Source organism: Marmota marmota, unplaced genomic scaffold (assembly GCF_001458135.2).
Source record: "Marmota marmota marmota unplaced genomic scaffold, marMar, whole genome shotgun sequence".
NCBI lineage: Eukaryota > Metazoa > Chordata > Mammalia > Rodentia > Sciuridae > Marmota > Marmota marmota.
Genome location: NW_026000020.1, coordinates 6,491,673 through 6,506,666, shown reverse-complemented (window position 1 = coordinate 6,506,666; position 14,994 = coordinate 6,491,673). Strand labels below are relative to the sequence as shown.

At 49.3% G+C, this 14,994-nt stretch overlaps 1 protein-coding gene across 2 annotated transcripts in view; it reads left to right on the top strand.

Moving 5' to 3' along the window:
- The first annotated feature begins 6 nt into the window (after positions 1 to 6).
- Cnnm4 (cyclin and CBS domain divalent metal cation transport mediator 4) overlaps positions 7 to 14,994 on the top strand; it is a 39,440-nt gene continuing 24,452 nt past the window's right edge. For both annotated transcript variants that reach the window (XM_048810324.1, XM_015499625.2), the window contains exon 1: positions 7 to 1,347. In XM_048810324.1, the coding sequence (XP_048666281.1) occupies positions 78 to 1,347 (1,270 nt within the window). In that variant the 5' untranslated portion in view covers positions 7 to 77. The remainder of the gene's footprint in view (positions 1,348 to 14,994) is intronic.

Genomic DNA, 14,994 nt, shown 5'->3' with positions numbered 1-14,994 from the left:
TCCTCCTGGCGGCGCTGGTGCTGCCGGCGCTGCTGTGGGCGCGGGGGGCCCGGGGTCAGGGCAGCCCCCAGCCGGGCATGATCCTGGGCATGAGGCTGGCGAGCTGCAACAAGTCGTGTGGGATGAACCCGGATGGCATCATCTTCGTGTCCGAGGGCAGCACGGTGAACCTGAGGCTGTACGGCCAGAGGCTGGGCGAAATCTCCAGCAACCTGATCTCCTTCACCGAGGTGGACGACGCCAACACCGCCCACAACTCCACCAACTGTCTCGAGCTCACCAAGGACCTGGTCGTCCAGCAACTGGTCAACGTGAGCCGCGGGAACACGTCCGGGATGCTGGTGGTGTTCACCAAGTTCCTCCGGAGGAGCGAGAACATGAAGCTTTATGCGCTGTGCACCAGGACCCGGGATGACGGGCCCTGGCTCAAGTGGACGGACAAGGACTCGCTGCTGTTCATGATGGAGGAGCCCGGGAGGTTCCTGCCGCTCTGGATGCACATCCTCCTCGTTTTGGTGCTGCTGGTGCTGTCGGGCATATTTTCTGGCCTCAACCTGGGGCTTATGGCCCTGGACCCCATGGAGCTGCGCATCGTGCAGAACTGTGGCACTGAGAAGGAGAAGAGGTATGCCCGCAAGATAGAGCCCATTCGGCGCAAGGGCAACTACTTGCTCTGCTCCCTGCTCCTGGGTAACGTGCTGGTCAACACTTCCCTCACCATCCTCTTGGACAACCTCATTGGGTCTGGCATCATGGCTGTGGCCTCCTCCACCATTGGCATTGTCATTTTTGGGGAGATCTTACCTCAGGCCCTGTGCTCCCGACATGGGCTGGCCGTGGGTGCCAATACCATCGTTCTTACCAAATTCTTTATGCTGCTCACCTTCCCCCTCAGTTTCCCCATCAGCAAACTCCTGGACTTTTTCCTAGGCCAGGAGATTCGCACTGTTTACAATCGGGAGAAACTGATGGAGATGTTGAAGGTGACAGAGCCCTATAATGACCTGGTGAAAGAGGAGCTAAATATGATCCAGGGTGCCCTGGAACTACGGACCAAAACTGTGGAGGATATCATGACCCAGCTCCACGACTGCTTCATGATCCGCAACGATGCCATCCTGGACTTCAACACGATGTCGGAGATTATGGAAAGCGGCTACACTCGCATTCCTGTGTATGAAGATGAGCAGTCCAACATCGTAGATATCCTGTATGTCAAAGACTTGGCCTTTGTGGACCCTGATGACTGCACCCCCCTCAAGACCATCACCCGCTTCTACAACCACCCGGTACATTTTGTCTTCCATGACACCAAGTTGGATGCCATGCTGGAGGAGTTCAAGAAGGGTAAGGACTGGTGCAGCACCCAGCTCTGCTGCCTCTTCTCCTGTGTGTTTTGTGTCTGCTGATTTTAGTGTCCCCTTGGTGTGGCCCTGTGTTCCTTTGCCCATCACTTCCTATGTCTTTGAGGCAAATGGTATTAGGCACAGTGGAAACAGTTCTCAAGGGTCTCCCGTCTGACAGGTACTGTGCTTTGGTGTTTTGGATGAATCAAAGTCAAAAAAGGCTTGCTCAGTTGTAAGGATAGAGCAAGGACAGAGTAAGACCAGGGCCCAAAAAGAGGCCAGCATCAGGCTGATGGAGGTTTAGATGGCGATGGAAGGGGCTGGGGAACTGCGCAAACCTTCACAGGGGAAGGAGCATTTGAGGGGATCCTTAAAAGGTGGAGTGGCTTGGAGAGGGAATCCCACTAGCAGAGCTCTAGGATGTGCTTATGGCCGGGAAGTTGGGGGCATAATGGTCAGTGGGGGGAGAACTGGAGGAGTTGGGGTCTGAGGAAGATGGTAAGTTTGGAGCTTGGAGCTTGAATGGTTTTTGAGCAGGGCAGGATGTCACCAGAGCTCTGCACCCTAGACTCAGCAATGGGAGGTCTCCAGTTGGCTCCCTGCTCAGAACAATGCCAAATAACGCTTTCCACTATTCAGCAGAAGCAGGCAGATTAAGTTTGGGTCATTGTCCCGTCTTTCCCAGGCGCCAAGCTTGCCTCCTGCGGTCTGCTGGGAATCCCCAGTTGGCCTTGCTGCCTTGGGCTCTCACCCTCTCCCTGGCGTTCTTGGCCAGTGCTCAGGTAATTAGAGAGGCGCTGGGAGGGCTTCCTCCCCTGCCTCAGAACTCAGGGCGCACACCCCTTTCCTTACTTCCCACAGAACTTTCCTCCCACCTCTGTCTCCCAGAAACCCTCAGAGTGGCAGTAAACAAACCAATTATGGAATAAAACCCTAGGCCAGAGGGGGTGGGGAGGCAGAAAGCACTGGGCAAGGGGGCGGGTGTCGTCCTAAACCTTGGGGTTTTGCTTCTTAAACTCAGTTCCAACTTTCTTCTCTAGGTAGAGCTGCTCCTGGCTGAGGCTCAGGCAGAACCACTTCTGAATTAGCTGCAGGCACTCCTGGGGTCATTTCTGGACCAGAGAGTAGACAGCCTTGGAGTGGATAAGGGAGGGAGGAGCTGGCCTTGCCAAGTTCTGAAAAGATGCTGGGTCAGGGTCATGGTCCAGGCCAGCGGGGCAGATTGGTACCCTCTCTTTTTAAGTTTGCCAGAGTGAATCTCAGTGTCAGAGCTGAGGAAAACTTGAGTAATATGAGCCAGACTGGGAGACAGCTTGGGAGGAGGCTGCTCTGCAGAGAGACTGGAGGGACGCAGATGCCTGGTGATGCAGGCAGAGCCAGGGAGGAGCTTTGCGGGTACAGACCCAGGAACCAGTTTCTCCCAGGAAAGAGCAGTGAGGAGTGTGTCCCACTCTCACTGTGGACCCACAACCTGGGGTCCTGAGGAGTACTCTCCTGTTACTTGGTCAGAAACCTGATGAGGACTGTCCAGCCTTCAGCTTCCTCCTCACTCTCCTTTATAGTTTTTAAGGCTGTTGCTGGTGACATACCCACCAGCACCTCCCCATCAGGTCATCCAGATCTGGATCCAACCAGTATGGATTGGCCTCGCCAGGCTTCCAGCCCTTGATCTGCAGGGCCAGCCTCTTGAGTGGGAGCTTCCCCAGATCTTGGGGAAGGAATGCCCTTTCATGAAGCTGGGGAAATTGAGCTGGCACCTCTGAGGCCATAGTTCTCCTGAGCTGCACTTTCCAGATTCATGGTTTTGGGCCACTGGACTCTTCTTAACACAGGCCTGGGACCTGAGCTGAGCCTTGGAGGGATGCCAGCACTGCCCAGGAAAAGCAGGCTCAATCTACACGCGCAGCAGGCCACCTGGAGCTGTGTGTGAGTCCTGGTCCTGGGCCTCAAGATATCCCTTTGTGGTTCCCAGAGGCTTTGGAAGAAGGTTTCTCCCAGAGTGACCTCTCCCAGATCTTTGCATCTGGCATTTACCTCTTTATCCTGAGGCCACCTGGGAAGCAACTGAAAAGATATTTGTTATGCGCTTAGTGTTAAGGAGACTTCTTTTTTGGCTAAGAAAAATAAGTGAGCCAGGTTTGCACCGCCTACTTGTCAGCAGCACTAAAATAAGCTGGGCTGGAGGGATTGCGGGTCTTTCCTGGACCCTGTACCTCCATCATCTCTTTTAGGATTCTTTTTCCCCCAGCCCAACTTGATCAGCTCCTTGAGGGTAGGGGCTCTGTCGTATTAGCGTTTCCACCACTCAGTGCTTGGTGGAGAAGTGGTCTTCCGTAAATGTCTGTTGAAGAAATGAATGAACGAACGAGCTGGTTGACTGTTTGGCAAGCCCTGCTGGCTTCTTGAACACCCCAGGACACTCCTGCCCAGGACCTTGCCCTAGCTGTTCTCTCAGATGGGACTGCTCTGCCCCAGAGGAGGGTGGCTTCTCTCCCCTCCCTCAGACTGGCCTCATCTGCGCCTGTGTGAGGCCTCCTGCCTCCCTCCCTTAAGCTGCCTCCCTCCCTTAAGCCGCATCCCCCAGGCCACTGGACCTGCCCAACCCCTCCTACCCTGTACTGCTTTTCCTATTTCTCCTGGCACACCTCACACTCTAAGATCTATAGTTTATTGACTTTCTGTTTGTCCGTCTCCTCCACTAGATGGAAGTTCCACAGGGCAGGGCTCTTGGTTCTCTTCATTTGTGGATCCATTGTCCCCAGGAAGGCTCTTGGCACACAGTCTTAGTAAGGCCTCAATACAACGTTGCTGAGTGACTAATGATTGAAGAAGTGACCTGTCTACTTTGGGGGAGAATTATTCCCATTTCAGAAGTGTTAGAATTATAAGGAGCTGATGAGGGGTAAAGGAGATGACGCTGTGCATTACCAGGGGCTCGACTCTGGGCACCAGCAGAGATGGGAGGAGCCCCCTCAGTGATGCCTGTTAATGATTCAGGGCAGGGGCCAAGAGTGGGATGCCCGGGTCCCCTCCCCTGTGCTTCAGTTTCTCTGCCTGTTAGTGGTCTTTGGCCACTCAGTATTATACAGCCAACCTCAGGGTCTGCAGGGGAGCTGGGCTTCCCCTAGAACTAAGGCCAGAATGATAGTCTCCAGTTGCTTCTGACCCTAACTCCAGGCAGTTAGCATTTGAAGCTTTTGAACCCCATACCCGTGCCAGGCATGGTGCCAGGTGCTGCAGGACCTTCTAAGTGGCAGGGAGACAGCCAGTCAGGCTGCCAAGGCTCCTGAATATGAACCTTGGCCTCCACTGAACCTCGCCTAGAACTGTTTGCAGTACTGGGTGTTAGGAGGTGGCTTGTCCCCTGCATGGAGTTCTGAAACCGTGGTGCCTGGTTTCTCCTGGTCCAGTTTGCATTTTGCCTCCACCTCAGATGCTTTTGCAGACCGTGAAACAAACTCACGAGGGAACTTCCCACGTGGGGGGCTCAAGCCCCACATTGAAACCACCTTCCACCTTTTCCTGTACCCACCCTCTGGGACATTCCTGCCCCTCCCAGGGACTTGGCTCTTCTTTTTCCACCTTATCTTTCCCCACCCACCTCATAACCCTCCAGACCACTGTACTGAGTTGGATGTGAACTCCGCCCAGCCAGAGCTGGGTTTAAATTCCACCCTGCTGGGTCACTGACCTATGAAGTGACCTTGGACCTATTACTGCTCCTCTCAGCATGTTAGTGGGGTGTAATTTGGAGGAGAAACAAAGCTAGAAATATTTTCATTGAAAACCCCTCCCATATATTTCCATACTTCATGTCAATTTCCCACCTATCTAACTTTATTTCTGGAATATTTTAAGAAAAACACACTGCATGATTTTTGTGCTCACTCTGGGCTCCTGTCTTCTGTCACAGCCTCACTACCATACCCCCCTCACCTACCACCCATCTGCTTGTTCATGCATTTGTTCAACAAGAGTGTAACTTTTTGCAGCCTATGTGGCAGACACTGTGCGGGCTGTTGGGAGTCAGGTGAATAGAAGTCCTATTCACGGAACTCACAGCCTCCCCAGAGACAGATGTAGCTAAGGTTTGGCTCTGCAGAATGCACAGATGGGGTGCAGGGAATTGAGACAGGTGAGGCCTGTGAGATGCTCCTGAATCAGGACAACAGAACCCAGCACAGAGATACGGGAGTCTAGCCCAGGAAGTAGTTGTGACTGGAGGTTTCTGGCTTGAGATTTGGGTCAGTGGTGTCGTCATTTAATGGCAGTAGGGAGGAGGGAAAAGGCAGTTTAGGTGAGGGCCGAAGGGAGAGGATGCTCCTTCTCTGTGTCCAGCAGCGTCTTCACTAGAGCCTCTCCCACTTGACCCTACTCCAGGACCACCTGCAGACTTGAGATCCATGGATCTGGGGTGTGGCCTGGGAGTTGGCATTTCTGACAAGCTCTCAGGTGGCACTGCCTGGACCACACAGGGGTGCAGATCATTTGGGCAAGTGTGCAGGTGAAGATGCCTGTGTGGGGCTTGGGAGGGAGGCCAGGACCAGGCTGGCAGGTGTCAGAGTCAGCTGAGAGCGTGCAGAACGTGAGAAGGTGTCAAGGATAGTGCTGGGGTTGCCAGCATGGCAAAGCCTGGCAGGCACAGATGGTGGGATGGGACAGTTAAGCCCCAAGGTCTCAGTGACGAGTGGAGAGAGAAGGCAGTGTACATCTGGTGTCTCTCAGCTTCTCTTGGAACCAACCTCCAGTTGGTGATTTGATCTTGAGAAGCCGCCCAGGACAGATGTATCTGAGAGAGTGACAGTTGCTGCCTGCTCCTGGATGACCCTCTGGCCCAGGGCAGAGGTCCCAGCGGGGCAGCTGATGAAGCGCCGGCCAGGCTGCTGCTCACTTTCTCTTAGGTGTGTGCTGTGGGCAGAAGCGGGCCTGGTGGAGTGGCCAGTGTTGTCTTTTGCTGCCTGTGTGCCGGTTCCGACCGAGGATCCCGGGTAGGTGCAGAGCCATTTCTGACAGGCCTGTCCTAGAGCCCTTTCTTGATGGTGAGCTGCAAGGAGCCTGGGCCCTGATACCAGTGCTTACATCTCAAAAAGCCTTATATTTGTACTTAGGAAACTCAGCCTGTGTCTCCTGACTCCTCAGCTCAGGATACAATACTAACCAGAGGTTCAGCCTTGAGAAGAGATGAGCGCTTGGGAGCATGGAATCACAGTACTGGGAATCTACAGGAGCGGTGGTTAAGGGTTGGGGACCTGGGGAAGGAGGCCTGCCCTGTCAGCAGAGGTCTGGGAAGGCAATGAAAGGAGGGGACATCTGCTGGACCTTCGAGGGTGGCTAGACATGGCATTTCTACTTTGGACAAGAACTGTCAGAGGAAGAATGAGCTCATCAGTCCTTTATGCCAGCTTTTGCCTGTTTTGGCTGGTTCTCAGCCCTCTCTGGGGGGCTTTGAGATACAGATCACAGTGCCTTCTCTCTGCACCCCTAACCCACCCTGATGCTGTCATTCAGACAAGCCTGGCACATGGAACAGCATGGGCATCTTTATTTGTTTTTCATTTGGGGGGGGTATCAGGGGTTGAACCCAGGGGCACTTAACCATTGAGCCACATCCCAGCTCTTTTTCTTTTTTATTTTGAGATGGGGGTCTCACTGAGATGGTTAGGGCCTCGCTAAGTTGCTGAGTCTGGCTTTGAACTTGAGATCCTCCTGCCTCAGCTATTGGGATTACAGGCGTGCGCCACCACGCCAGATAACAAGTGCATCTTAAAGTGGAAGGAAGCCCTTAGTATCACCTGCCAGCCTTGGTCTCCTGAGGACGGCCAGCAGCCTGTTTGTTGCTCATTGAGTGCTGGTTCCTGAAGGGCCACAAAGCCTGAGGATACACAGAAGGGAAGATGGGCCAGGCCCTCCTGTCCCTGTCCTGTGACTGCTTTTAAGATGGCATCCTGACTCCTTCACCCCAGCCCACTGGGAGGGGTGGGCTCCCTTGCTGTCCTTGCCAGGCTCTCCCTTACCTTCCTGTGGCCTTAGGGATTCTTTGAACTTCTCTCAGAACTTGTCCTCTGGGTGTTAGGGTTATTCAATCTCCTGGTGCCCATGAAGTCCCGGGCTAAGAGATTGTCTAGGGCTGCTGCTTCAACCAGCTCTGTTCCTGTCATCTTCCATGGGACACAGCTGCCCCCAGGTGCTGCCCATTTGAGCCAGTCCATCCCACCTGTCCTGTGACTCGGTTGTATCTGTCCTTGCACTTGACTGGCCTAGACCTCCTGTTGTGAGAGGCTTTGAGAGAGTCTGCATTCCTTGCTTCTATTCCTGTTTTATTATTAGATGCTTTTATTTTTTATCAGTTTTTATTACTTTTCCTAGCCAGAACTTTAGAAAGCACACAAACATCTCAACTAAACCAAACCACGAGCCTGACACCAAGAAGGAACTACTTCAAATATTTTGATGTATTATGATAACAGCATTAGAAATTTACTTTCATTGTTTTAGTTTAACAAATCCTGCAGTAGGGCTGGAGATGTAGCTCAGTGGTGGAGTGATTGCCTAGCCTGCTGGGCCCTGGGTTCCACCCCGAGCACAAACTAAAACAAAAAACCTTGCAACCAACCAAAACCATTTTCAGCTAGATGTGGTGATATAGGCCTGTGATCCCAGTGATTTGGTAGGCTGAGGCAGGAAGATTGCAAGTTCAAGGTCAGCTTCAGCTATTTAGTGAGACCCTGTCTCAGAAAAACAGGGTTGGAGATATAGCTTAGAAGTAGAGTGTCCCTGGATTAAGTCCTTAGTACCACCAAAAAATTTTTATATATTCACTTTCTAGCCACACTCCCAGGTGCCTGCCACTCATGAGTTGTTCCCCATGATATCATTGCGTACAATTTTGTGTCCTGTTTTTTGGAATGTAGTCTACAATGGTTGTTCAGATTGCTCCTTGGATAAGAAATGAAATATTTTCTTGTGCCCCTACCCTTTCGTCCTCAGCAGAGCCTCTTGATTGGGACTGCGGGGCTCAGCAAGAAGGTGAGCCCAGAGGCCAGGTGTGCAGCAGCAGCCTGTTTGGCTGGGGGTTAAGCTGGCGGCCCTGGAGCATTCCCCCGGGGTTACAGTCAGAGTGGCTTCCATGCTGCAGGGCTGATTTACTGTGACCTGGCCAGGGTTCCCGAAAGACTGGTTCCCCAGGCTCTTTGGAACGCCTGGTCTCCAGCCAGCAGGCAGCCTGCAGCCTCCTCAGGAGGAGGATCCCTCCCCCAGTCCAAACAGGCTCACTCCCACACTTGTCCACACCCGCACATGTACACACCCACACACCCACACACACACATACACACCACCCATGTGCACAGGAGGCAGACACATGAACCTACACGTTTCCTCCCCAACTTGGGCACAGGCAGGCAGACACACACACACACAAACACATATACGCTCTTGAACACCCTTCCCCGTGTGCACAGGCAGGGGTGCTGCACACTCAGCCCTTCGTACACATAGGCTCACACTCACCTGCATGCACACCTGCACTGTAATAGGCAGCACTACTTTAAGCTTAAGTCTGCCTCTCATCAAACTCTGCTAAGAGTTAAAAGTGAGTTTAAAAAGTGAGTAAGGGGGGGCGGCTCTGGGGATGTGGCTCAAGTGGTAGCACACTCGCCTGGCATGCGTGGGATTAGTTTCTCAGCACCACATAAAAAATTAAATAAAGATATTGTGTCCACCTAAAACTAAAAAATAAATATTAAAAAAAAAAGTGAGTGGTGGTGGGGCTGGGGTTGTGGATCAGTGGTAGAGCGCTTGCCTAGTGCAGGTGGGGTACTGGGTATGATCCTCAGCACCACATAAATGTAAAATAAAGATATTGTGTCCACCTAAAACTAAAAAATAAATTTAAAAAAATGAGTAAGTGGGGCGCCTTTAATCCTAGCTACTCGAGAGGCTGAGGCAGAAGGATTGTAAATGAAAGGCTAGCTCAGGCAACTTAGTAGGACCAATCTCAAAAATAAAATAAAAAATGGCTGGAGTGTAGCTCAATGATAGAGTACTTGTCTCGTATCCTGGGTTCCATCCCCTACATCTAGCTGGTTCTTAAACCCACAGGCAGCTCTACTATTGACACGATTGTATAAAAGAGAACCTTATAAAGTGTGGAGGCTGGACAAGCCTTATCACACGGTAAGAAATACCAACCCTTGAGACAGCTGGATTATGGCTCAGTGGCAGACCATTTACCTCACATGTGTGAGGCACTGGGTTTGATCCTCAGCACCACATAAAAATAAATAAATTAAATAAAGGTGCTGCATCCATCAAAACTAAAAAAAATTTAAAAATTAAAAATTAAAAAAAAATGAAATACCAACCCAATGACTTGGGAGGCTGAGGCAGGATGGTCTCAAATGAAGGCTAGCCTCAGCAATTTAGCAAGACTCTGTCCCAAAATAAAAAATGAAAAGGGCTGGGGATGTGGCTCAGTGGTTAAAATGCCCCTGTGTTCAATCCCTGCATCAAAAAAGAAAAGAAAAGAGATTCCAGCTGCGGGCAGGGCTGGGGATATAGTGTAATGACAGGGCACTTTGCCAGAATGCCCAGGCCCTGGGTTTGATCCCCAACACAAATAAGAAAAAAAAGAGAAGAAATGCTTCTACAATCACTTTATTTCATAAAATGCTCAAAATAATGACTGACTCTTGGGATCAGAAAAAATTTTCCACAGTAGCTAATGATTTGGTCATTGACACTGATGACTGTGTCTGCTTCTGAGGGTTGCAGGACTGAAGGAGGTCAGGCATGCCCGGTACCGTATAATCATGCACTAAATATTAACTATTTTAACAATGATCCCAAAGCTGCTCCAGTGGTGCTGACACCAGCTCGTGGCCACAGTGGCTCTTACACACTGGCTCAGGTGGCAGGATGCCCCAGTGTCCAGGGTGGTGCCTCACTGAGAATCATGAACGCATGGAGCTCCAGAGAGCCCACTGTGTAATTAATTATACGCTCATTCAAAGTCTCTCTGGCTTGGACCACAGTGGCTGCTTGTAAGGGAAACAATGTAGACTTCAAGGGAAAAAGTGTAGGCAAGAGAAACATTAGACCGAGGAAATGCTCCTCATTTAGTATGTTTTTCCTGCAAAATGGAAAATGTTGCCTGCCATCCTGATTCCCAGCACAATCCTGTCCCAGCCGCAGGAGTTTCATTTGATGATGGCTGCTGGGGAGACCAGGGAAAGGAGCTCTTGGGGCTTCAGGTGCCAGTCCCATCTTTACTTGTTTGTTTGTTTTTCCTTTCAGGATTCACCAGCCCCATTTCCCTCCCTGGTATCCCAGCAGGGGAGGCAAGAGGGAGACCTCAGGGCACAAACACTCCCCTGGGGGCCCAATCTCACCCTCACACACAAGACCCAGAAATGTTTTTTGTTTTTGTTTTGCAGTACTGGGGATTGAACCCAGGATGCTTTACCACTGAGCCACATTGTATGAAAGAGCCACATTGTATAACGCCCCCCCCCCTTTTTTTTTTTAGTTTGAGACAGGGTCTCACCAAGTTGCTGAGGTTGGCCTCCAACTTGAAGTCAAGTCCTCCTGCCTTAGCCTTTCCAAGCCACTGTACCTGGCCAGAAATGCTTTTTGAGCCCAAGGCCTCCTGGGTGCTAGGCAAGTGCTCTATCACTCAGCTACACCCCCATCCCTCAAGAATGCCTTTCATAGGTGTCCAAGGCAAAAAGGATGAGGAGGAGCACAGGTCCTGCTGCTTGGAGAAGATATTGGATGAGAAGATAACACAGAGCTCGCTCCTTTGAGGAAAAGAGACTGCGTTCTAGAAGGGGTAGAAAGCAGAGAGCTTAAAGAAGGCAGTGTCTGCAGTCATGGTTGACATTTATGGCATACTTATAATCCTCGAGCACTGCAAATGGGGACTGAGGCTCACAGAGGCTGAAAATTTGTCCCAGTGGCGTAACAACCAGGTGACAACCCCAGGCTCTTTGGCTTCAAAAGCCATGCTCTTAACTACTATGTGTGTCACCTCTAAGCAAGACTATAGCTATTAAGAGACCAACTGCGGGGCTGGGACTGTAGCTCATTGCCGAGCGCTTGCCTAGCATGTGTGAGGCACTGAGTTCGATCCTTAGCACCACATAAAAAATAAACAAAGGCATGCTGTCCATCAACAACTACAAAAAAATAAAAAAGAAAAAAAAAAAAAAGAAAAGAGACCAACTGGGTGCCATGGCACGTGCCTGTAATCCTAGATACTCAGGAGGCTGAGGCATGAGGATCACAAGTTCAATTCCAGCCATGGGCATTTTTTTTTTTTTTTTTTTTTTTTAACCACTGAGCTGCATCCTCAGCCCTTTTGCTTTTTTGAGACAGGGTCTCAATAAGTTGCTTAGGGCCTTGTTAAGTTGCTGAGGCTTGCCTTGAACTTGGGATCTTCCAGTCTCAGCCTCCCAGGTCTTTGGGATTAGAGGCGTGCACCACTGCATCCAAGCCTGGGAATTTTAACAAGATCCTGTCTCAGAAAGGGCTGGGGTGTAGCTTAGTGATAGAGCACCTGTGGGTTCAGTCTCCAGTTGCAAAAGAGAGGGAGAGACAGAGACAGACAGACAGACAGACAGACACACACACACACACACACACACACACACACAGATTGGGAAATTTCAATAACTCTAGCCTGGAAAATTTACTGTCAGTTCTAGATTCTTTTAGAAAAGATTATTATTGTTGTTGAAGCACAATGTAGAGAAAAGCACATAAATCATGGAAAGCACAGAACAAGCTGTCCTGTATACGTACCACAAAACCCAAGCAGTACCATATCAGTCACACCCTAGAGCCATCCACACACTGTCCCAGTCACTGCCCTGTTCCCCAAATCATCACACGTTAATTTTTTCTATGTATATATATTAAGTTAAATCCCAGCATCTCAGGAGGGTTTCAAGGCAGGAGGATTTCAAGTTCAAAGACAGCCTCAGCAACTTTGTGAAACCCTCTCTAAAAAATAAAAAAAGATCTTGGGGAAAAGAAAGTAAATCGTACAGTGGGTCTGGTGTCCTCTTCTGTGGTGCGGGCCTTGTGCCTGAGAGGCAGGCCCTGTACCACTGAGCTACATCCTCAGCACCCCCTGGTGGTGGTGGGTCTTTTTCTTCTTGTTCTTTTAAAATTGTTTTTAGTTGTCAATGGACCTTTATTTAATTTTTATTTATTTATATGTGGTGCTGAGAATCGAACACAGTGCCTCCAACATGCTAGGCAAGTGCTCTATCACTGAGCCACAACTCCAGTCCCCTCCTGGTTCTTCTTAAGGTTAAGGTTATGGGCGTTCTCCATGTTGGGCATCACTCTAGTTTATTCTTTTTGAGGATCACAGGTTCGAGGCTAGCTTCAGCAACTTAGTGTCTCAGAATAAAAAATAAAAAGAGCTGGGGTTTTGTGGCTCACAGGCCCATAGGTTCAATCCCCAGTACCAAAAAAAGAATATGGACAACTCACATGATAGGCACCTCGCAAAAGAACATAGCCAAACGGACAATAAGCACATGAGATATGCTATTCTGTGACGTATGTCCACCATGGTGGCACTGCAGCGTTTGGATTATTTCCAATTTGTGGGACTGTTACAGATGCTGCTGCTGCAAACAACCTTGGCATGTCCCTTAAGGAATCTGTGATGCATTTCTCTTGGGAATATGCCTGGGAGTGGAAGTGCTAGGGCTAGGATACGGTACAGGAGATAATTTTCCCTGGTGCTATATCAGTTTATACTCAAATTGCCACCAGTGCTGGTATTACCAGCTATTTATTTTATTTTTGCTTTTCGAGTCAGTGTGTGGTGGTGTCTCGTGTTTTTAATTTGGATTGTCTTAGTGACTAAGAAGGCTGAGCACTGTTTTTGTTTGTCCGTTTTGTGGTGCTTGGGATGGGACCCAGGGCCTCATGCACACAAGGTTAAAAGACAGAAGCTCTAGTTCTGCCTCTGAGGACATCCCTGCTCTAGCATATCTCATGTGCTTATTGTCTGTTTGGCTGTTTTCTTTTGTAAGGTGCCTATCATGTGTGTGGTCCATGTTCTTTTTTTGGTACTGGGGATTGAACCCATGGGCCTGTGAGCCACAAAACCCCAGCCCTTTTTATTTTCACTCTGAGACAGGGTCTCACTAAGTTGCTGAAGCTAGCCTTGAACCTGTGATCCTCTGTTTCCGAAGTCGCTGGGATAACAGGAGTGGACTACCATGCTTGGCCACACTTAGTATTTTTTTGTAGAGAACAGTCTATTCTGAACAATTTTTGTATATATGATACATTGTTACTAAATATAGTCACCATGTTGTACAGTAAAATTTATTCTTATTTGAAATTTTGTATCCTTTGAACATCTCCCCAATCCCCTCTCCCCATTGACCCTTCCTGACTCTTGACTTAAGGTTTTTGTTTTTTCACTGGGGATTGAACCTGGACCTACCATATACTAGACCAGCGCTCCCTTCTAGGCCACACCCCCAGCCCTTCTCATGACTCTTTTTTTTTTAAATTATTTTTTTTAAAGAGAGAGAGAGAGGATTTTAATATTTATTTCTTTTAGTTATCGGCAGATAACTAAAACATCTTTGTTGGTATGTAGTGCTGAGGATTGAACCTGGGCCGCACGCATGCCAGGCGAGCGCGCTACCCCTTGAGCCACATCCCCAGCCCCTTCTCATGATTCTTGATGGCTTGAAGCTTTAAATTTTGGTATAGTTCAATTTATCAGCTTTTTCTTTTATGGTTGCTTAATGTTTGGATATCCTGTTCAAAATTCTTTGCTAATACATGAGTCCTATGTTATCTTCTAGAAACTTTTGTTTTTCTCATTTAGAGAAGTTTATCTTTGTGGGTTTTTTTTTGTTTGTTTGTTTGTTTTGTTTTTTTGGTACCATTTCTTTTTTAGTGGGTACCAGGGGTTGAATTCAGGGGCACTTGACCAATGAGCCACATCCAAGCCCTATTTTGTATTTTATTTAGAGACAGGGTCTCACTGCTTTGCTTAGCACCTCACTTTTGCTGAGGCTGGCTTTGAACTTGCGATCTTCCTGTCTCAGCCTCCTGGCCATTGGGATTATAAGCTTGTGTCACCATGCCCAGCTCAGTTTTATTTTTCTGTAGGGATCAAACCCAAGGGCCTTATGAAGCTAGGCAAGCGCTCTTCAACTGAGTCGCCACCCTCAGACCCTCTCTTGTTTGTGATGTGCGCTCAAGGTTAAGATCTCTTCTCTTCTCTTTTCTTTTCTTTCTATAATCCTCATGGATATCCAGCTACTCAGGGACTGGTTAATGAGAAGACTCCCTTCTCACTGAGCTGTGGTGTATGGGGGCAGCTGTCTCTGGACTCTCTATTCCCCTGGTCTATTTATCTTTCTGTGTTCCACATTGACATAATTGTAGTAGCTTTAAAATAAGTTGATCTCTGGAAATATTAAGCCCTTTGTTCTGCTTCCAAATTGTCTTGGCTGTTCTTAGGTTTTCATCTGGGAATTTTATGGAATTGTACTGAATCTAGAAATCAACTGGAGATTCGACTTTTTTTCTTGTTCCTTTTTAGTGCTGGGGATTGAACCCAGGACCCTGTGCATGCAAAGCATATAACCTACCATTGAGTTATAGT